General features: G+C 38.6%; 1 protein-coding gene and 1 long non-coding RNA gene across 4 annotated transcripts in view; one reads left to right on the top strand and one right to left on the bottom strand.

Moving 5' to 3' along the window:
* The window catches only part of mgl (megalin), a 49,619-nt gene that overhangs the window by 19,937 nt on the left and 4,852 nt on the right, over positions 1-24,830 (bottom strand). For all 3 annotated transcript variants that reach the window (XM_043424753.1, XM_043424752.1, XM_043424754.1), the window contains exon 3: positions 1,713-1,844. In XM_043424753.1, the coding sequence (XP_043280688.1) occupies positions 1,713-1,844 (132 nt within the window). The remainder of the gene's footprint in view (positions 1-1,712; positions 1,845-24,830) is intronic.
* Positions 1,839-24,254, top strand: LOC122414011 (uncharacterized). The gene is made up of 2 exons (XR_006261681.1): positions 1,839-1,883; positions 23,648-24,254. It is a non-coding gene; the product is annotated as an uncharacterized lncRNA (long non-coding RNA).

The raw sequence follows: 24,830 nt of genomic DNA, 5'->3' as shown, positions 1-24,830 counted from the left end.
AAAAACTCATGAAATTTTTTTCACTATTATTTTAATTCAATACACCTTGGGTGTATTTTACACGCATAACCGAGTGCTTCCGACTTACCGCTGTAAGCGTTGAAAGCGATCTCGGCGCTTACAACGCTTTAACGCACGTCGAACGCACCCTCTGTAATTCAATTAAAAATGAATGATATGAATAATAACGAAGATTGCCAATGTTTATTTTGTAAAAATTTCTATTCTTTATCCACTGAATCATGGATTCAGTGCCAAAATTGTGCAGAGTGGGCACATAATTCATGTGCAGGTGTAACCACACATGATGGCCCGCAAACATATATCTGCGATTACTGTCGTAGATAGCAATCTGCGAGGCAGTAATCGCAGATTTACAAATACTTTTTGTATATCCGTGAAAACGAATTTTTCGAAGAAAAAAAAAATCAAAATCCAAAAAAAAAAACAAGATATTTTGGAAAAAATATCTATATAAATATCCTAATATAGGTTTTGCCCCGGTCTCCCCTATATTGGTAAAGCTGTTGTGCGAGAAAAATTTCCGCGGATAATCCGGGCTATATCAACTTTTTCAAATGCCCACACATTTTTCATTAACCGCATATCAAGTATAGGTATAATTTTTTTCCCCCATTTTCTCATATCGGGCATACATGTTCTATGGAATATTGTATGTGAAACGTATACATATTCACGATTGTATAATAAAAAATAAATGTGACAATTGAACGAGAAACATCGCGTGGCGCGGAAGTAAACATTCCAGAAACTCGGAACTCGTTTTTTTTTTCACATTCGCCTATTTTGAGATTATCTCGCGCGAAACGTAAACATACGCGTTTATATATGGATGCGATGTTGTAACGTATTGCATTGTAATATACAACGACGATTCCATAATTTCAAGCGATAGTATCAAAAACGATTTTCATTAGTGCATGCAATTCGCCCAGTTATCGCTCGACAGCATACCATTATTATTATTATTATTATTATTATTATTATTATTATTATTATTATTATTATCATCATCATCATCATTATTATTACTATTAACAATATTGCACGAAGCATCATATTGAGTATCGATATTGAGGATCCGTCTGCGCGCGGCGTACGGCGTGTCTACCCCTCAAATTTATATTATTATATAGATAGTCGTCGCACGCGTATAAATAAAATTTGAACTTGCGTTGCTCGTACGCGTTTTATAAGCAACATTTCGAGACGAAGAAGGTCACGCGTGATTGAATTTCCCGTTCGAAAATAATACAAGTATACGCAACGTGTAACAGACGCGTCACATACGAATCGTCGGTAAAAATAATAAGAAAAAAAATGCAATTCGTATATTCAATGATCTATCCAATTTGAAAAACTCTGGTGTTTATTTGAATTTCGCCGCGCACCTTCCTTTGCGAATCTCAAACCTGCTGCATTATTGCCCGTTGTCTTTTTCGCTGCGCGCGCGCTCATGCGTAATGCCGACTCATTCTCGCTCGTTCCAATTTCTTAATATTCTTGTGCTTCAGTTGAGTATACATCAATGATTGTATAATTCGCGGAGAAATGGGAAATTACACGGGAGAATTTCGATGAGAAAATGATCGGTTTGATGGTTCGCGCGCGATTTCGTCAATAAATAATACGTATATACAGTAACAGTCCCATGCAGATAATTTTATATAAATGAATAGGTGTATACTTACTGCACAAATGCATTTCGTCCTCGCCATTTTCACAGTCTTTCTGATAGTTACATACTTTTAATGCAGGAATACACTTTGATTCGGGACACCTGAAGGCTCCATTTGGACACGCCGTCCCGCCGGAGGAATGACCTAAAACACATCGTCAGAGCCTGTTAATAATATAGAAAGGTAAAAGAAAGGTACAGGGAGGAGCAGAGCGATTGTAAAAATTCTACTTGGGTTGCTAGCTTTGCTATATTTGAAATTTCAAATCTCATACGGTCATACATAACTGATACAAGTATTTTTTATTCAACTCTTGGCCCGATAAATCGGGTAGAAAAAAATAAGCCTCGTGTGTGCATAGTCGCGCACGCGCTTTTAAGAAATATATGTGCGGGGGTGCTGCTGCTGCTGCTGCTGCTTCTGTTGCTTCGATGCGAGAACAATATTCGCTAGCTAGCGTGATAGGTGAAAGGTTCAACGCGCGTGGTGCTCTCTAGCTCTCGGGCATTTTACCTTTCCTCAATGAAGGATGAGCAATAATGCTATATTATAAATATACCTATATATATAATAAAAACAACGTCGCAGTGGTGCGGAGAGCGAGTTGCGCGGTTACAATAAGAGTCTCAATTCGCGATGGCATTGCAACACGACCGACGATAAACTAGCAAGACAAAAATCAAATCCGAAACAAAGGAGGGGGGGGGGGGAGGGTCGAAAATGTTCCGTTGGTGTTGCATGGAGCAGGTGACTGTGGTATCAACAACAACGAAAATTCATGAGAACCACTTATGCGTCGCATTATTTAATATATTTCAATCATAAAAATTACTCTACATTCCGCTCAAAAATTACCTATATATTGTATGTTTTCCAATCTTTTACGGATATATTTATTCGCGGGTACTTTTTATAGTCGAACGAGTGTGCGTTGGTTGAACGTCGTGTAAAGACGATGCGATTCACGTCATAGCACAATTCAAACAAGTTCATATTTATTCCGAGCCAAGCGCGCTGCTTTACCGTGCAATGTATAATATACCGACAACAGCAGCGGCGAACAACTTATTCTCGCATAGATCGAGTACTTTTTATCTTGCTGCTGGGAATGAGATGATCCGCTTGAAAAGTGAGAGGAATCTTGCCAGATCGAGGTCCGGAATGTCAGGCACAGATCACACAGGCACAATAAACGACAATTAGACAAAACAGTTTACAAAAGATAGATGCATCTCAAACGACTCATTCACGTAATTCAATGAATATTGAATTACGTGAAATCTTTCATCGTCGCAGGTGAGAAGCGACCGTTTGTAAATTGTAAACTCAATTTCGAGATATTCAATAATATATACAAAACGTATGGACAGGTCTTATTCTTTTTTATTAGATATACATGTCATTCGCGGCATTATGGAAGAAGAATCGCCGCGAGTGAATCAAACGATAACGAACTCTGCGAAAAGTGGCAACGCGAGCATATGATAACGGATAAGAGGCGAAAAAAACGAAACGAAAAGAAAATGTATACAACGAAAAATAGAGAATGGAACGAAGCAGGGAATTGGAGAAAATGGAAAAAAATTAAGGGGATAATAGCTGTTGGTTAAATCAAATTATCAATAATATATATATATAAACATAGATATGGGACGATCTCGCGGCGATGCGATGCTGCTGGAACGAAGAAGAAGAATAATGATGAAAAGGAAAAGTGAAGGAATAGGCAGGCGCAAGAGGGCAAAAGAAATGAATATGATGAAGAAAGGAGCGAATGGAACGCAGGCAGGCACGTATGAGGAGGGAAAAGTATATAGCGGAATAAGAGAAAAACGAAAAATGCAAACAAAGATACAAGTCGAATCGGGTAAAAGAATAATCGAGCGCGATCGTACCGCGTGTCAGTTGGAGCAAGAGAAAATGTTGGTATATAGATGCGGAGCAGAAGCAGCAAGCAGCAAGCAGCAAGAGAGGAGGGGAGGGCGGCGACGAGACACTCGGGAGTCTTCTGAAGTGCAGCACAGACTTCGAAACACGACGATGCGCGCGAACGAGGAACGAAGGCATATAGCCCGGGCTTTCGTGCCAGGCTGTGCTCCCTGGTACCGCGAGCGAGAGCAACACCGAACGCTCGCGCGCACCAGAATCGCCTGCTATACGCTTCGCGTGACTTTACCTACATACTTGGCGCTTACCGTCGCTGCTATACTCTCCTCTATCTACGTGGGCCCCTTCGAATACCAATCATATCTATCCTATTATTCTTCCCAAAATAAACAAATACCCATTTATTTTATTTATTCATGCTTGGCTTTATACTCGCGCATTTAACTGAATAGGACCAGGCCACTATAAACTCTCCAATAAAGTCTCCCCCGTATTCCGTCGTCGCTGCATCCACAAATCCTGCTGCACATATTCCGAGATATATTGCAACAAGCATCGTCGTATCGACAAATCGATTCGTGGTACCATCTTTTTATCAATTTTTCTCATCGAATGCGAAAATACTGGTCAATTGTGATATCATACATTGACCATTTACAACAAAACATGCTCTTGATGCATTATTCAGAGCTCATTAAAGACACCGTTACCGGCTTTGTCATAAAAAAAATTAATTTCACCATTTTTTTATGTCTCTTCTCTCTTCGTACAAAAAAGTGCTAACGTCGAAGCAAAATTCGAGAAAGCGTACCGATTTTTTCATTTTTCATACGTTGGCAAATTCATGAAGAAATGCGATAATTATTGAGCAATTACTTCATGCGCAATATAATCCACCCTTTATTGTGTCCCAATTCTCGACACAATAACATATGCGAGAGTGTATATAAAAGCGTATACCCATATATCAAAACTATGTACCTATCTACCGCGATCATTTATTTTTTAGATTCTAGAAACCATCGAATATTATTGACCGATATATCCCACAATGGATTTCCAACATTTTTCGTTTCTTCGAGATGTTTTTGACTCGAGTTTTTACGCAGTGTAAAGCAAAAAATTTCCTCCACTTAAAGCATCTTGATTGCACAAAAAATAAAAGAAAAGAAAAGAAGAAGAAAAAATAAATAAATAAATAACCGGAAGTAATCATTTTATTTCAGGCACCGTAATGTCTTTGCGCAATTCCCCATTTGAGAGTACCTACTTGAGCACCGCGCGAATATAACGAAATTTCCATCTCTCGTAATAACCTCATTCCTCGTACTTGCATCAACAAAAGAAATGTGCTCATTATCGGAATTTACTCAAAGTACATACATGTTTGCGTATACGAATACCTAAGTATGTATACGAGGCGTGCACGGTGTTTAAACTTGAATATCATTTTACCGGTTTAAATAGGGCGAAAAAACTTGAACGCTTATAAAAATTTTCATTGCGAAGGGCAGTCACGTAAATTATCGAAGATTTTTATCAATATTTCATACAGAATGAAAAATCTCAAGCGCGCGTCGAATCGTTTGTGCGCAAAACTGCATATATTTTCTCAATTTTATCCTCAATGGTCTTCTTGCCGCGAGTATTCTCTTTCGAATGTGAAATTTTCAAATTCTTTTCGATCAAAATCAAAGCGATTCGACGCGCGTTAATCATAATTTTTCAAATTCGTCTACCTCAGTTTGATTGGGGCGAGAACGGTTGTGCACAGAATGCGCTTGTACGCCCAAATAATGCCACACTTACCGCGCAACGAAATCTTGAAATTTCTTTTTGTAAATCAAAGCGAGTATAGAAATTGAAATTAAAAAATCGCTCGACTCGCGACATGGAAGGAATATCATCACCCTGTATACCTGCGCGGCGTCTTGACGCTATACACTGCTCCTCTGCGTTATTCGTATATATACTTGATACAAATGTGGATGAGCCGCGCGCGCACACACATTTGTCTCTCTTCGTTTTTCTCTTTCGCTATCGCGCTAACTAACACACACATACCCGTTTGCATTTATTATATAGAGGAAAGTATATTGGCAACATCTCCTCGCCGCTCTCACAAGGCATAACACTCAACAACCCAGTTCTACCATAAGCTTACCAGCAGAGCACGCACGCACGCACAATCCTGTACACCTTTTCCTTATCGACCCGATACTCTATTCGAATAATGGGCTTCTTCAGCCTCTAGCTCACAGAGTTATATATTGCATTCCACCTTGTACGAAATAAATAAATGAAGAAAACATTCATCACAGATACATGCGGTTGCAATCGAAAAAAACAATGAGAGGTTTCAATCGCAAGCTTCAAGCGCTTGCAATCTTTTCCAGGAATTCGAAAAAAAAATAAATAAATAAATCTCTCCTAGAAAATCACTTTCGGCGGTAAAACCAGAAACTGCTCTAGCAGAAATCAGCTAGAGGGCTACGAGAGCGGAGTGATCTCGCGTCCGCAGAGCACCACCCGTACGCCTATAATACTCCCACAACCTTACCGTACGTCTGCCTATAGTTCTACTGTAATCATGCTAAAAGCGATCGAAATCATGACAAATATAATTTATTATTGACATACCTAACCGCGTGCGTCGCATTGCTTATCGCAATGTTCTGGTGGTAAGGCTATTATGTTACGATAAAGCAATAATGAGGTGGTATAATATTAGGTGGTATACTTACGTGTATACCTTAATAAGATCCATTTCCGAACCGAGAATCCACCGGTCTGTACTTCTCTCCCCGAGAGACAAGAGAATCCAAAAACAATATTCTATAGTTGTGATATTGATCACACCTCTCTCCCGCCCCCCCCCCCCCCCACACTATGACGACATTGAATTTCCTTCTCTAATTGTGTGTTTTCGGTGATACCCCACCCCGCGTACTTATTTATATATTAGCTTTTTTTACTCTATTATATCAAATAAAAAAATCCACGACCAAGTACACCATTTACATAAAAGCGCGCACGCACACAACCTACAACGTTTTTTATATACCAGTTTGAAAACATTGGCATTGAAAAATGTTTGAAACGAATAAGCAAAGTCCCCCCCTCTCTCTCTCTCTCTCTCTCAACGAGGAAGCATTTGTCTGTTCTCTTGGACAATAGGGCTCTAGCGCACAATATGATGAAATTGTTAAGAGTACGTGATCTCTCTTCCATTCTAGTACACATCAAGTCGGGAATACGCGAGTCCAAATGCAGCTTTCAATTGTCTTGGTTATTCTCTTATACGTATATGCGCTACGAAGAGTCACCGGTAATGGCGTCCCTGCTCCGACTTCGATGCTGTTTTGCTCCAACGAAGAACAAATAATAAGGAAGGAGAAGAAGAAGGCGGAGAGAGAGAGAGAGAGAGAGAGAGAGAGAGAGAGAGAGTGAGGTCGCTCAATAAATAATAATTCATCGAATGCGCTGCGAGCGTACTCCTTCTCCGACATACAACCAAATTTATATGCTATATAGAACAATTTTTAACAATTAGGGGAGTATGGGGCAAAGTGGCCCACTTAGGGAATTTAACGAGTTTTGTCGGTTAGCACATGGTCATTTACTTATTTTTATGTCCCAAAAATGATTCCACCTCCTTATTTCTCGAATTTAAAAAAAAAAAATTTGGGGCAAAGCGGCCACCCCCTCAAATGCGGTGAAAATCGATAATTGTCACTTCTCATTAAATAGACGTTGTAATTGACTGTTTCCGCAAGGAACATTGAAGGCTGCGATAAACCGAAAAGAAACGAGGCATAGTAAAGACCCTCCTTCGATGGGATGAAAAAAAAATTAGTCGAAATACTTGGATAAATTTTGCCATTACCATTGGCAAAACCCCGTTCTTATCGGGGGCAAATCGTGGGAAAACCGCCATTATCACGAGTCCGTCGTATCGCGCAAATCTAGTGAGTAAGAAAAAAGAGATCATGAAAAAAGAAAAATTCTTGTCTGCGGCGGACGTTGCTTGTATTTTCTGCGATCAACTTTATTTGCATTCCTCCGAAGACTGGATTCGCTGCGAAACATGCCTAAAATTCCGAAAACACCTTGTGTGCAGGTGTTGATGAAGATCAAGTCCGTTATAAGTGCAATTTTTGTCAATCAAAATAAAATAGAGATTTATCAGTAATTCTTGCCACCCTCTGCCTTAAATAGCTATATAAATTTCTCATAAAACATAGAATTCTCACTGATCCTGTCCCCCAGAAATCGAAATTCCGTGAGTGGCCACTTTGCCCCATGTTCCCCTATACCTCTACATTCAATCAACACAAAAACACTAATAGAAAAAAAAGAGTTGGAGAGATCATTAGTTCAAGAGATCTACGCGATAGTGTATAAGTTAGCTTGTTGGAGGAGGTGGGGTTAAATCACTGCGAACGTGTATAAGGCATTTCAAACCAAATATACAAATTCTACTTTCACCCTTTCATTTTTTTAAACACATATTTTCGTAAATTGAATCTTTGTATGTACTTTTATCGTGTCTCACACTCGACCGAGCACTTTTGGACGGTATTTTCGCCAAAAGGCATGCTCGTATCGCGGGCGCGGAGAACGAAAGTATATGAGCTAGATAAGCTCGATCAATCATATTATACCAGAACGATGGATGTTATATTATAAAAAGATGTACATAATCCGTGCATGTACGATACACAGGAAAGTATATAAATAAATATGTAGCAAGATAAATACCGAAAAGTGAATGAAAGTGAACCCGAACAGAAGTTGAAGATTGTCTAAATGCAGAAAGGAGAGTATAATTAAGACGCATTAGGACTGTACGGAAATTCAAAGACAAGATCCGCGAGACCTGAGCAATACTATCAATCTGTGCACGTTCGTCTATGTAGTTGTATTGCAAATGGGTGTACAACGTTGAGAACGTGAAATTTACTCGTTTCATAGAAAGTGGCGCAGATTCCGTACACGGTTGTTGCTGCCGATACAACTCGTTCATCACCCTTTCTATACACTCGGAAAATTCATAAGCGATCTATTTTCGCATAAACATCTTTTTCGGAGGGGGGCGGCAACGGTACTTCCTACATTAATGAAAAAGATTTGACAACATTCCATACCAACACAAAACCAGTTTATGCTGAATTTGCTTCCACTTGCGGTTTGTAAATTTCTAAATTCTGTTGTAAGTATGCAGAAAAAAAAATTCAATATAAGACTGCTCTGAATGAGAGACAAATGAAAACTTTCCAACTACGAGTTAAGAGTGTTCAGGTGATCGAACGATAACGATCATACGTCGATTTTCACCGTATGCCGCCAACCCCATATTCGTCGTGTCACGGGCTATACGACTTTATCAATGAATCGACATAGGATCTCCTCATTCGATTCGCTCGTCTATTACTTCAGCATAGAAAATAATAAAGATAAATACTCGGTCAAGTGTCAGCAACTTTCGGCCCGCTGCGCGGGCAGGAAAAAGTAAAGCCTCAGACCACATGATAAAGCCTCAGGCAACAGACCAGAATAATATACTATTCATTCATGAAAATATGGGAATTAATAGGAAAAATGCGGGAATAAAATTTAATACAAGGTATTGATGTGAAACAATTGCATGTTTGTTTCATTATAGATATAGCTATATGCGGGTGGGTGCGTTATTGTGAGGAGTTGGGAACAAAAAAAAACCCTGGATGCAGTTGCGTGCGAAAAGAAACACGGCGGAAATTGGAGCATCAGCTTTTCATTCCTTTCACGATCATTTTTTCTTCTCCTCTTTTTGTAATCTCGTTTCGAGGAATGGTATACCGTGAATCGAGAAAAAGAGGGGAAAAAAGGCGAAAAAGGAAAGAGAGATAAAGAGATGTTTGTGATTCGGTCTGTGGCTAATTTATTCAAGTACGCATATTATTTAATGGTCAATTGCAAAGCCGTCTGATCGCGTTATATTTGTTATTTGTTAATCAATTAATTAAATGAATTCGCTTGCAAAAGATTGCAGCAATTCGCATGCTTAAACTCTACGAAATTATTTACAAACACTCATAGATGCGTATGTATATTTGTCTCGTTTCTTTCGGGATGAAAAGTGCTCTCGGACGTAGTTGTCTCAAAGCGAATTATTATATTAGTGAGCGTATTTGTAAGCAGAGGTCTCGCGCGGTGCACGCTCCAAGAAACACATCATCGTCAACGAGCGAGAGGAAGCGGCCGAGTGAGCATTCTGTGGCTAACTAAAATTGGAGTAACCTTATAATACGTCTCGTAACCTCTGTACAATACACGAGGGATAAGACGCAACTATATATGCGATCCGGAACGTCAACCATACCAAGTTGTAACTTTTGTATGTTGGTATAATAATAAATATATGTACTTAGATATTTTGTGAATACACGATGCATAAATACGATTAAATATAGAGACGATAGCCGCGCGCGGACTGATTATTTCCAAGATTCGTTCTCGATCGATAAATATGGAATTTTGGTCCAAGTAGAACATTTTCTATATATGGTTCCGAAAGCCCTGACCACAATGCTACACGCGCGTATATACGGGAATCGCCTGCTAGCACACGAATCATCAGCTGCGTCATCGGGATTTAGCGAGGCAAGTTTAACGCACCACGATATTTTCCTTATTCGACGAAAACTTTCAAACGCAGACTCTCCGACTCTATGCTGTTGCAAAATTACAACTCTTTATTCTTTTTTTTCTTCGCATTCAAAGTTACGAAAATAGCTATTATCGCATACGCGAGCATTTTATTGTACGACTACATGGACGGGAATAAAAAGAGAGTTATTTCGGGTCGCCGCTCGTTGTCACACACAAATATTCAATCATCATGATGACGACGAATATGATGTCGAAAAAAAAATTTTTCTTTTCATAAACTCTATGAATAAATAATTAATTGTTGGTGCAATCGCATCAAAATCTATCAGTCAATAAGGGTTCCCATGTCCAACTGGTTTAATTTGCGTCATTCATAATATTATACTACCATACCGATATCTGCCTACATAGTATTTAGGGAGTTTCAAATGTTTCCTATATATAAGTACTTGTACGCGTGTCATCCAATGAAAAATGTAACGAGCTCATCTATAATGATAACCTAACTTCGTTCAAGTTCACCCAATTCCTCAATCCCCTCTCGTCTATATTCATTTTAAATTAACGGAAAACACCGAGATGTATCTTTTGTGTGCTCTGACTTGCGCAAAGACCCGTGCTTTGTTAATTGGATTGCTCAAATCATTCCGCGAAAAATTCAAATTCATGCATGCGGTGACACGCGAGTTTGAGAGCGTGTATATGCATACGACGCGAGCAAGAAAAAATGATGATGCCGCGACGAGGATAATCGTTGCTGGGTAATAATAAAATTTTAATAACGGGAAAAGCTGTATTGGCCGAGGAAAAATTTTTCCGGGCGCAGGAACTAATAAGCCTGGTACTCGCCATCGCTCTCTCGTCCAGCATGCAATTTGCTCTTAACCGTTATTAATAGGACCCAAACAAACCATCATTTACAAGAAATAATGCCATAAAAAGGGTACCGCGCGGGGTAAGCGGCGGGGCGTTCCATCAAAAAATGTTCTTCGATCCGAGACGCGACGTAAAGTATGTATACTTAAATTTTACGCCCTATAATATAATTAGCAAATTTCTAGATATTTGTTTATTATTGTAGTAAGTATCCGACGCGCAAGAACGTAACCCGATATTTCGAGAGTATCCTGCTCACCTCACAATTTGAATTTTAACGGACCAACTGCCGTCGTTACGGGGCGACAGACTTATATCGGCGTGCATTCGATACTTGAGTTTCTTCAAATCTTTTGCACAACCTTTTCATTTTGAGATCCTACCGTGATCTAACCCGTGATTATCCATTGGTTATTTTTCGAAAGCAATTTTTTCTTTTCTTCGAGACGAAAAAAAACAAAATAGGTCGTGACGAATATACGCATGTATTATATTTGTTGAGGTTTGAGAACATTATTTCACGAGCGAGTATCGCATTGCGATTAATACGAGTATTGTTGGAAAAGATAGGGCGGCTGCTCATCGTCATCGTCGCGTGGGAAAACACGGCAGCTTTCACCCACGAGATCATCACGAGCGCTGTAAATGCGGCGGGGGTGGGGGCTTGCTCCGCGCGTTGCAATTACTTTAGCCTTTCAAAAAAAGTTATTCGGATCTTCCGTCCTAGAATATCTTTTGTCGAGTTTCATAAAATTGCATATACACACGCAGATGTCAAAAGCGAGCGATACCTTTCATCGAACGTTGCAAATAACAGACCGCCGCACTGGATAGCGCGAGCCAAGGAAAAAACACACACACACACACACACAAAATCGCAGCGATTCGACTCGATGACTTGCCACTCTTCATTATGATTTGTGATCTTATCAAAAAGAAATATCCACGGCGATGTGAATTGAGCTTGTGTAATCCGTAATATGTACATGCCAGCAGAGAGCGATTATGCATAAAAAATAGCGGATGAGGTCTGGCGCGCGCGCGCATCGTCGGCCAAAAAATATCGGTCATTCGGATGACGTGCGACGTACCGTTGCACGAAAAAACAACAAAAATCTATCATTAAAATGATGATGCGTATATTCAATAAATATCTCTTCTGCTCTTTTGCTCTGAACGTGAGCGCGAAAAAAATGCTTCTCCGTTTTCCTAACTATATACAGAGAGAAGCGGTCAATCAACCACGCGACGGCGGTGAAAACGTCAACCAAGTTATCCCGGAGTTAGCCGGAAGTCATCTCCGCCCCGCACCTAAAATCAAATATTATATTGATTCATATAATTATCGACATTGATTAGCGAGTACATAATACGTATAGTTGATACGGATCCGCTCATCGTATAAATATAGTGGAATTGTCATATAACCGTAATCTCGAAAGTGCATCATTATATATAGAGTACACACACCAAAGTTTGGTTGAATTACCCACCTTGGCGGTATGCGTGGTTGAATCACGGCGCTCTCTGATTCCATGCACCGAGAATGCGCACGTCCACGCGAGGGTTATATTACGTGTGGTGGTGCGCCGAGGGTAGCATCATCACCAGAGTAACGAAAGATATCATTTCGTGTATATATACACTAGGGCGTTTCAAAAAAAAAAAAAAATTTACAAAAATTTACAAAAAAAAAGAATAACACAGGAAAAAAATTCTTTTTACGTCTGATTTTTATATTAGTCCAGTCATTATATACATTTGGAAAAGCAAAAAATCCGAGACGGCTAAATTTTGGATATGTTGCGGGGGGTGCTTAGAAAAGCTCAAGTTCAAATTGTCCACCAAGATTTCCTATGTGCATTTTTCGCCATCTTGAAAAAAGGGTTAAATTCAGTTTTTTTACAATAACTCGGTTCTACGTTGAGATGCAAACATTTTTATGCGATACTTTTTTGTTGCTTTTTTTACGCTCTACAATTTTGGTCTATACCATTTTTTACCTATCGTTCGATCAATAAAGTCGAAAATTTTTGTACCAATTTTTTTTTTCGCTATTTTCTATTCTCTCCTGTCACAGATATCGAAAAAATATTTATTACCAAACTTGTAGAGCGTGTTGTTCAGACCTACAATTTCGTCTTTTAATATTTACCTTTTGACAAAAATTACGCCCGCTAGCGCGCCTCAAAGTCAGAAGGTCCGAGCTCAGATTCGGTGTAGCAGCTCGCACCGTTGTATCCATACGCGTTGAAAGGGGATCAGGGAAACATTACAATATAAAATATATAAATAAACTAATGAAATTATGAATTATATCGATAAAATTTATTCAACAAGCAATTATTTTGTGAGGAAAATGACAATGAAAGGCGTTTTTTTTTCAATTCATTTTTTTGACTTTTCGACGGTCCTAGCTGAAGGTCTTCCTCCTCAATATATTCTTCGGGTTCTTGCGACTGTTCTACGTACCCAGGAGTTGATATAATTATAATCATCGTCGTCATCATTGAGTAAAATATCAACTTTGGCGACGTTGTTACATATTCGCCCACTGCACTGAAAGCAAATGACGGAGCAACTGATCCCCCTGCTTTCCTGTATCCACAAGCAGCTTCACACTTCCCTTTGCATTTGCAAGAAATAAGTTTGAGAAGTTCAGGTGGAGCGGGCTCATCTGTGGTTGTAATGGGCTCCAGCCCGTAATTCGTTCGTCGCCAACCCCATTCTTGAGGATTTTTAAACAATCCCAGCCACGTTTGCACCTGGAGAAGTCCGGTGATTAGAACTAAAAGATCAATATTTTCACCGACGACTTACACAGAGTCATAAATCAGAGCCTCTTCAATTGCTGTGGTGACGATGAGCGTATCGGCGTCCACAAAAGCTTGCTCAACTTTTATTCCCGTATTTCCGAAATAACGGCAAAGCATTTGGATCAGGTTGTTTTTATTTTGATCCCTCGCAAGAAATTTTTCTTGGCTGACTTTTGGAGCGGTGTTTTCGTCAAATGTAAATTCTGGCGACTGGTTTTTTCTGGAATGTCGAATTCTTGCGGAAGTTTTTGTTTCAGTTTGTTTGGGTTCATTTTTTTCACATTTTCAAGCATGTGTTGATGCTCCAAATATTCTCTTTTTACACTCGCCGCTAGGAGAGTCTGAACAGCTCTCTTTTTAGCCACATAAATGTCTTCAGTCAGAGAATTTTTGCAAATGAAACAGTCGCCCATTTTCACAAAATTTCTAAAACACGTTCGTTCGCTTCGAAAACTTCGAGACAACCGACTGGAATGCGACGAAAAGGAGCAGATGTTCCGACACGAATACTAAAAAGGATCTTTTATACTGAATCGTATTCTCGATCTCCAAGTATCGTTTTATAGAGCGATAAAACGACGCGCCTATAGGCGCCTATAGGTCAATTTTGCAGCGCGCTATCGGGCGTAATTTTTGTCGAAAATTAAAAATTAAAAAATTAAATTGCAGGTCTGAACACGCTCTACAAGTTTGGTAATAAATATTTTTTCGATATCGGTGATAGGAGAAGAGAAAAAAGTGAAAAAAAATTGGTACAAAAATTTTCGATTTTTTGATCAATATCTAAATAAATATGAATGATAGGTGAAAAATGATCTAGACCGAAATTGCAGAGCGTAAAAACAGCAACAAAAAAGTATCCCATAAAAATGTTTGCATCTCAACGCAGAATCGTTTTATTGTAAAAAAACTGAATTTAACCCTTTTTTCAAGATGGCGAAAAATGCACATGTGAAATCTTGGTCGACAATTTGAACTTAAGCTTTTCTAAGCATCCCCCACAACGTATCCAAAATTTAGCCGCCTCGTATTTTTTGCATTTCTATAACCCGTTTTTTTCGACGTAATGACTGGATTGCACTGCCTTGTCGATTGAACATTTTTGTAAAGAATTGAACGCTCTACAAGAAAGGTCTGAAGTCATTTTTCGATTAATCAACTAAGTCTAAAGTTATTCAAGGTCAAAGTTGAATTGATCCTCAATTTTGCCGTCTTTCTAAATGATTTAGCATAAATATTATTTTTTTAGACAAATTTGCCTAGAATATTTCAGAAAATATAAATTAGAGTTCTGACGACTGTTAATTAATATTTTTTGCTAGATAGTCAAAATGGATGGAGTACTTGAAACAATTTATCCATGACAGTTAATTTAAGAAAGTTGAGGCATTAGAATGAAAATGATGTCATCGCTTTTAAACCGATTGCATCTTATAAAGTGAAGTGTAAAAAAAAATCAGTTAAATTTTCAGACAGTTCCGGAGCGTCGTTGCTGAGAAAAATCAATAACAATTTGGGCCAAATAACATGTAAGCTTATGGAAGTCAGGACACATTCAGTGATATCTCCGATAAAAATTAAGCTAAAAAAATGAAATTTTTTGGGCAACATGAGCAAGGTTTACTGAATAATGTCAATTTTTTCAGATTTATTAGAAGATTTGTTGCGATTATATTAATAATAATCTGTTTCCCGTGCAGTTTTTTGAGGCTAGGATCGTCATCGTTCGTCTTTTCGACTGAGCTCTCACCAGTTTTTCATCTTTTTTTCCCCAACTTTTCTTTAAAGTGTATGCAACATTGCCAACCTGTAAATTGGCCTAACTTTTGAAAGGTACAGGTCGTAACTTTTGGGTAAAAAAAGTGACTGTAGGGCCTCAACTTTCTTAAATTTGAGATATCTTGTATTTGAAAATTTGTTTTAATCGTTCTATTGAGATCAATTTTTTTTTTAACTGATTTTCATTTGAATAGCAGTGTTGAAATTCCAACTTTAATATTTCATGATAAGAAAAATCACGCGAGTTTATTATTTAAAGTTAATTATCCAAGTTTTTCTTAGCACCGTTACACAAAAAAAATGGTCAATACCTAAATTGCGGAAAATCGCTTTTAAAAGCACGATAAAAGTTGTCTTCGATCTTAATCGGGGGTGTTCTTTAAGTAATTTGATGCGCAGACCAAAATTTCATTTAAAAAAATGAACGATACTGAGAAGGCAACTTGTCAAAGTTTCAAAAACGTTTCTCAGAACTTTCTGAGAAACAAGAAAAGTAATAATTACCAAAATTTAGTTCAAGAGTTGTTGGAAAATTTTAGAAACTTGGGTTGCTTAATGACTCTCAAACTGCACTTTCTACACTCCCACCGTGACTACTACTTTCCTGAAAACCTTGGAGATCTAAATGAAGTACAAGGATAAAAAAAACTTCATCAAGACATCAGCGAGGTGAAGAATCGGTATCAGGGAAGGAGGAATATCAATATGATGGCAGATTTTTGCTGGACGCTAAAGAGACAAATAACAAGAGAAAATAGAAAGAAAAAGAGAAACCTGCTGCATTGATCGTTCAAAAAGAAAAAAGAATCCGTTACAAGAGAGAAGGACGGTTTAAGATCGATGAAGATTTTTCTCTTCTCATATTACTTGCAGAAAATTAAAAAAAAAAATCAATCAAGCAGAATTCAAAACAAAGAACAATCATGCTTGCGATAGTTTTATATTGAAGTTTTTTATAAGATTTTCCCCAGTTTCTAGTTTATTGAATACAGAAAATATAGATCTTTTTTTTGTGTACATTTTAAGATGAATCATGCATGTTTAAAACACTTAAAAACTATTTTTTGACGATTTTTGCTATTTTTTGATATTTTTCACGATCTTCGGCGAAAGTATGAATGGTCGGGACTACTAGCCACCGGATTCAGATTGAGTTACTTGAAATTCGTAAAGAACAATTTTAGCCGATTTATTCCATGGAAGCAAAATTTTGCAGATGTACGAGGTAAATAAACGTCCGGTTTCAGTTTCAGCGCATCAAAATACAAAAAGAGCGTATTCGATCTAGATCAATAAGACTCTTCCCATACTCATCATAGCGATTTTTACCCATTTTTAGCGATTTTGCAGTTTACTCAAAATTTTGGGGGTGTATCAGCCGATCTAACTCCAGATTCATATTTAGCGCATCAAATTACATAGAAAAACACTCCCGAGTAAGTTCAACGACAAGTTTTATTATGTCTTTAACAGCGAATTTCCGTCATTTTTTCGGTTTTATGGAATTTACTCAAAATTTTGAAGGTATATTGGCCAACCTGACCCCGGATTCGGATTCAGCGGGCTAAAATATGTAAAGATTGATGGGTCCGGTTCTAGGTATTGACCACTTTTTTTTTGTGTAACGGTGCTATTAAAGAAAAACTTGAATAATTAACTTTAAATAATAAACTCGCGTGATTTTTCTTATCATAATATATTAAAGTTGGAATTTTAAGATTGTTATTTAAATTAAAATCAGTTAAAAAAAATTGATCTCAATAGAAAGATTAAAACAAATTTTCGAAAACAAGATATATCTCAAATTTAAATTAACTGTCATGGATAAATTGTTTCAAGTACTCCATCCATTTTGACTATCTAGCAAAAAATATTAGTTAACAGTCGTCAGAACTCTAATTTGTATTTTCTCAAATATTCTAGGCAAATTTGTCTAAAAAAATAATATTTATGCCAAATCATTCAGAAAGACGGCAAAATTGAGGATGAATTCAACTTTGATCTTGAATAATTTTTGACTTAGTTGATTAATCGAAAAATGACTTCAGACCTTTCTTGTAGAGCGTTCAATTCTCTACAAAAATGTTCAATCGACATGGCCTGCGTTATTCTTATGAGAAATAGAAAAGTGCGATGTAGACGACCTTAATATGAATATTAAGGGTTCATATTTTTAGGGGCCTATTTAGGGCATCTAAACGAAACTTTGGAGTTCGGTTCCGAGGAAATAAGAAAATTTTTTTTTTTTTTGAAACGCCCTAATATACACGTTCGATAAAACAATAATAAGCTTATACATATAGAAGACAATTGTAGATACCACTGATTTTAGGCTAGACTATTTTTTTATACTTTGGTAAGATTGACGGGAATAATGTGAAATGAGATATATTTATTTGTTGCTACGAGGAGGGGGGGGGGGGATATCTCTCCGAGTGCGGAATTGGGAAAAATGTTAACGGAAATTTAAGCTGCTTCGAAAGCAGCGACTAAATATATAGGTCATTCAATATCAAAATTGTGATGTAAATCTGGAGCCTACGAGGGATAAATTACACCATTAATTTAACGTGTATGCACGTCACGCATATTATTATCTGCGCGCGCATACAGAGAAATTACGGTTTGTCTCGCGTGAATTATGATGAGCTTCTGCACGACCGGGCAATATCGGGGGCTAATTTTCCTTGGCTCTTGTCTTATCCATCCACAAGATAAAATACGCGACTAATTGCATTGACTAATTATTCGTGAAATATTTCATTAGCGTCTCGTAAGGCGAAGAGATCAAGTTGGTTCCATTTTTTTTTTCGTTCAACCATTTCGTCGTGAATTCGACAAATATCTAGCTGTGCAAGATAAAATTACTTGTATTATATACCGCGATGAGAAGGGATGTGATCTCTTGGTGCATGCATTTTTACCGGGAGAGATTTTTATTGTACTTATATAAAGCGCAGCGTAAAGGACTCGATGAAATTACAAACAAGACTTACCTATAGGAAGTGTAGTAGAAGATGGGAGAATATTTTCAGGATAGTGCGAACGAATAGGAATAAAATTTCCAGAATCATTGCGATTGCACAAATTCCTCAACGTATACCTATATGTAGGTATATATCGCCGTGGATACTAAAAGCTATATATGCGTTTGATTGATATTATCCCCCAAAATACTGCGTAATTATACGTGAAATTCCTGAATGCTGACGCCGAAAAATCATGAATGAAAAGTATATTTAAATTTTTCGACATTAATAGAATTACGAATAATGCGGGAAAAGGCAATGCGAGAGGTAGAGAAAAATGTAAAATATAATTTAATATGATAAAATTTGCGGTGATGGTGATAGTCGTAGAGCGGATAAAAAGAGAAAAACAAAGATACACAAGTGTTGGCTGCTTATTCGATATAAAGAGTTCTCGTACGTTGTACAGCGCGAGAGTCGCGATCGGTACACACGGGACACCATTGGAGCCACGATCCCGCTATACGCGGTCGCCCGCTAGTCCGAGGTGAATGAACCTCGGCCCGCCTACTGACTTTACCTGCCCGACGAACCTTGCTATCTCATCCTACAGGAGAGAAGAGCCACAAAACGCTACGTGGAGAGACTCGTTCTCTTTTTCATTCTTCGCGCGCACCATCTTATTACTTTATTTCTCCTCTCTATCTCTCACTCTCTCTCTCTCTCTCTCTCTCTCTCTCTCTCTCTCTCTCTCTCTCTCTCTCTCTCTCTCTCTCTCTTCCAACCTCTTCCATCATTATATTTCTCCTCATCTTCCATCTCCTATTTTATTTACATTTTCGTTCTTTGTGCTTTTCTTCCCATTCCCCGCTTCGTTCTGCCCACAACATACTCTTACCGCACCTTGGAACGCGACGAACAAGAATACATCTTATAAAGCTTCTCTCCTCATCCATATCCACGAGTTCCGCGGCGCCGCCACACGTTGAAAGACAATTGGTATATGATAAAATTCAAGGGCGAAAGAAATAATAAAAAAGCAATTTGAAGCCGATCGATCCCCGAAGGTTCATGAACCCTTAAGGTCCGGCTAATGCGATCTAATTAACCCGAATCAAAGCCTACATTTCGAGAATCGAATCATTTCTACGAATTGTCGCGCGCATTAATTCACACTCATCGTGTACAAATAATTGTAACAATGGTATCATCGGACTCGTTCAATTAAAAAAAATCCCAGATTAGAGATGAAATAAGAAGTTCGAAAATCGAGACGATCGAACAATGTGCAGAGAGATGAAAATTTCATTGGTCGCGATGAAGCAGATTAATTATTTTATATATAAGTAATTCGAGGTTGGAGGGTAATATTTTCAAATTTGTACTATCGGTGTGTACTCGAATGCGTGCTGCATTTCATCATACAGAAATAATACAATGACACGAGGTTGAGAGGCAGTGGCTCAGTGGTAACGGGCCCGGCTCCCACCCAGCGAGCCCGGGTTCGATTCCCGCCGCCGACACCAATGGATTTTTCTAAGTGTCCCAAGCTGTACTCTCTGTGGTTCGGAACCCACGTAAAAAAGTAGGTCCACAGTGTGTGTAGTGGAAAAAGCAAAAAACAGTGGGTAAAGAAACGAATAGTGGAAATATATAAATAGAGGAAATACAAGAAATGCACACCATGTAAAAACCTGACAAGGGTATGCATGTTAAACTCCACTACTACTACTACTACTACAATGACACGAGGTATGCGCGAGAGAGTTGGGCAAAGCGAAATTTTTTTTTTTCCCCAAAACTTTTTCCGCTTTTCTCCGCTCTTTCTCTCTCTCTCTCTCTCGTCTACATACCGGCTCAAGGGCTGGAAGGGGGGTGGGGGGAAATGCGTTCATCTAACGCTCCAAGACTTTCCCGGTGAGCTGTGACGTCGTGGTAAATATATATTTAGTTTCCAGCTCGGGTTTCACGGTCACGTATATCGAGAGAAAGAGAGACCACACGACGGTCGTTGAATAGAAAATCGACCGGTACGCTTGGCCAGCGGGGAGGGAGGGGACAGAGAGAGAGAGGGCACCACCGAGAGAACTCGTGAGATTGCGTCGGTTTTGTTTCGCCGTCAAGTAAAAAAAGAAAAACGGACGAAAAAAATACAAATCTAATAAAATAGCAGGAAAAATGTATATACCCTATAGTCGTTAGGTTATATGGCGTCATGGAATCGGTTAAAGAACAAAGAAACGGAGATTGGGCATATATACGAACAGCTAATCAAGTTTCTGCAATTTTACACTTATTCAAAGTGGTATTCTCAAGTTATCCGGATTCGTAATTCAAAGAACGCAAAAAAAAAAGTAATTGTATTGTAATCTGCCGTTCAATTTGCGATATTCGCGTTGTTAAATTTGTTTGTGATAAGGGAGAAGAAATAAATGTGTGAACAAACCATCATTCGACGTGCCTCCGTGGCATTTATTATTTTCACTAATCAAAGCAATTATAATCAATCTTTTGAAAGAATTTTAAGCGCCAAAATTACCTCTTTAATTTATTCGAATACTATTTATAATTACCTGACAAGCTAAACCACAAATGGATTGATTGTCTAGTTTCAGAAATTCTCATTGTCGCACACGTGTCACGAGGACTGTTGAATATTTAAATTAAACGTATACCGAGATATAGTAGATATATTCGTCAGAGCTTAACCAGACACCGACGCCGATCAGAGGGCCTAGAAAGATGCATATAGAAGCAACGGGATCGACTTTGCTTACACGGATAGAACGCCGATGAGGTGTAGTTCCCACCGCGTTGCATATATGCTTTGTCCGAGACTCGACTGACCGCTCTATGGACCAATGGGCGGCCAGCCAAGAAAGCAGGAAAAAAGAACTATTTTTTTTTTCCTTCGCGAAACGCACAAGTGATCGAGAAGCCTCCGAATTGAACTTGCTAATTTCGAGACACCCTGTGTATAAAAACACGCGCGTGCGAGTTTTTATGCTCCGTAGCATCAAAATCAGGACGCACATCGTGCCAAGCCGGACGCTTACTACGATATTACTGCACATTTAATGGCTTTGGGCGATTAGCTAAGCTAATGCTAACATGTATAAAACTAATTCCAAGTCTTGACCAGTCGGAATCGCGCGCGCCTGACTGCTCAAATACTATGCCAAATATCCGGGCAGCGGATACATTGGTCAAGCAAAAAAATCATCGCGACGTGTTTATAAAAAGTACAAGAGGAATGAATGAAAAATAAATGAGCAGCTTAAGACGAGAGCGAATCGAGACTGCGTGTATAGATATATCGAGGATGTTGCACTTGTTCTATGTTTTTCATGCGTATTGTTATCGAGGTCACCGAGTTGGTCACCAAGAATACAATGCGCATGCCATCGAGAATGAAATGCAACAATATGCAACGATTCCTTTCTTCTTTTCCCTCATACATTGTTGCGAGTGTGTTGCCTTAATTTTCGGGAAAAAGTGAATTTGACGATCTCACAAATATCCCTCCCCCTTCTTCCCTGTTGACCACGACGAATCCAAATCCTCCGAATGACAAAAAAAAAGAGGAGCGTTTCGAATGCGCCTCGTTCGACCTTCTATTTGTACAATTGTGACAAAATTATAATACGAAAATTTGAAAAAAAATGTGTTGTGTCGAAAATATCGTACGAATGCACACACGAGTGAGCGGTATAAGCAGAGTATAAGCAGAGTTATGCGAGTAGAAGAAAAAGGATACACATATATGTAGGTCAGTGTAACTCGGAACAAGCTTTTTGTTCCGAGACCTGTGCGCGCGAGGGTTCCGAGAGAGTACATGACGCTCGCATGAAGGGAATTGCCCAGCGTCGTGTATACCACACACGGTATCCAACGCAATGCGTCTACACGTGTACGGTGTACGGCGTTTGTTGAGCAGCGCAGAGTTCTCGGTAAACTCTCCTCAGCTCATAGTCACGTTTTCTCATGAATCGGTCGCGAATCTGTTAAATCTCACATGGCATAAGGAGTTTCGGTACAGAAGTCTAAATATTAAGAAATTGATCAAATTTGGTGATAATGTTCTTCATCAACATCAAGTGCGAAAACACAAATTTTTTTTCAAAATTTTCTTCTACTTAGTTATCGAGTAATTACGTATTAAAGCAGATTTCTTGTGCCCGGAATATATACCTATATATATGGAAACGCCATGCTTATACACGTGAACTTTAATGATCAATTACTCGATAACTGTGTAAAAGAAAAATATTTAAAAATTTGCATTGTCAAATTTGGCCCTAAAGAATATGTTCACCAAATTTTATTAAATTCTGAACTTTTTGAAATTTTTTGTTTTTAGCATGGTTTAGCATGGCAACATTGTATCGCCTGCACCGAAACTCCTTAAGGTATTCCTTTCACGAACCCGAAATCCCTACAAAAAATTGATTTTAATTTACAGTGAAGTACAACTGCATCCAAATAGATTGGCGAAATTTCAGGTCAGGTTATCGAACATTTAATGAAGAATTAAAATGTTAAAAATTTAAAGAATGTTTAAAAAAGATATCAACGATAGAAGTTGGAAAAATGACAGAAGCAGAAGCTTTTCCCATATAACAGCGACTTCTCAAAGGTTAGGGGAATCAGCCCCAAATTTCGAGTGCCCTAGTTTGCCATACCAAAAAATACGGCCCTGCGAAAGGAATACCTTAATTGCATTTCTTTTCAAACAATCGACTCGGATCGACCCCTCCCACTAAATAGTAATGAAATGAATTCATTCCAAGAAACGTGACAATATCCGATATTTTTTTGTCTCGAGAATTCTCTCGTCAGAAATTCAACAACGGATCAACACGTTTTTTTGATAGAAGTAATTAAAATTAAAGTTGCAAGAACTCTCACAACAAATTTGTCAATAATAGGCACGTATAATTTTTTATTTTTATTCTCTCTTTGGTAGGTAAAACTGGTAAAACGTCGACAAGAGTGCCCAACAGCACAACAACAGATTTAAACAGTGACCGCGGCGGTGAACTCACATGGCGAGCAAGTACGAGTTCGTGCATCGTTCCAAAGTAAAATTTGAAATATATTCGAGGGTAAAGAAGGAAGGAGAAAGAAGAGAGTAGACGCGAGAGTATTATAGGCGTACGGGCGATGTTCCGTTGACGCGAGAGCGCTCCATTCGTAGCCCTCTGGCGGATATCTGCCGCAGTAAAATTCGTGCCAGGGGATAAGCTGTCCCGTTACATCAACGACGAGCTTGTTCGATATCGAGGTTCAACTGACATTGAATTGAATAGCACGCCCTGAAAATACTGATATCACATCAATGTTGGTTTATACGCGTCAACGAGAACGATGGGAGAGAGGAAATGAAAGAAAGGAGCCCCAACAACGTCTTTCAGACTCGCGTGAGCGCGTATACGGGGACACTCGAGAAAACAAATAAAAAAGATTACTATTACGGAGCGTCACGAAATAAGCAGAGAGTGTACGGCGGCGATTTAATCATGGAGTTTTTTTATCCACCGCTCAAAACAAAAAATTAAGTTTTCACTTCCGAATGCTCATTTTTTTTCTTACGCCTGTTACAATCACGCATTTATTTTGTTGGTTTCCCAAGTCAACTTTTGCATTAGCATCATCGATACCCGGCGATACTTTAACCGAGTTGAACAAGTTGTTGTATGCGCGGAGATGAGTTCAACTTGAAATTCTTGTTCTTCAAAGCATAACGCCCCGATCAAAGTAGGCCATGAAAAATGACGAAATCTTTTTTCATATACTCTTCTTTTTTTAATTCGTCAACGTGGCAATATTGCAATTTTTTTTGAGCATATGCGATAGCCAATCAAGAAAGATGACCGTACGAGTCGAGTATAATATGACACGCGCGTGTATATAGCATTAAAAATGTTTCCTGTTTCGGAATATATTGTATTGAAACCCCCTCACCGCGCGTATAGGTATGGGTGCGCGCAGGTTTATACGAGTAAATGACGAGTTCGATCGACGGGCCTTACAACAGCAGGCATTTTGAGCTTTCTTATTATTTCGTTCCATGTTTTTTTCCGGTGGTTCGACAAGACGTGCTCCCGTGAAAACCGGTTTTTAGTCTGGGAAGACTCTACCGTTCTACG

This window comes from Venturia canescens, chromosome 7 (assembly GCF_019457755.1).
Source record: "Venturia canescens isolate UGA chromosome 7, ASM1945775v1, whole genome shotgun sequence".
In the NCBI taxonomy this organism is placed as follows: Eukaryota; Metazoa; Arthropoda; class Insecta; order Hymenoptera; family Ichneumonidae; genus Venturia; species Venturia canescens.
Note: the sequence above shows the minus strand (reverse complement) of the source record. Positions and strands in the feature narration are given on the sequence as shown.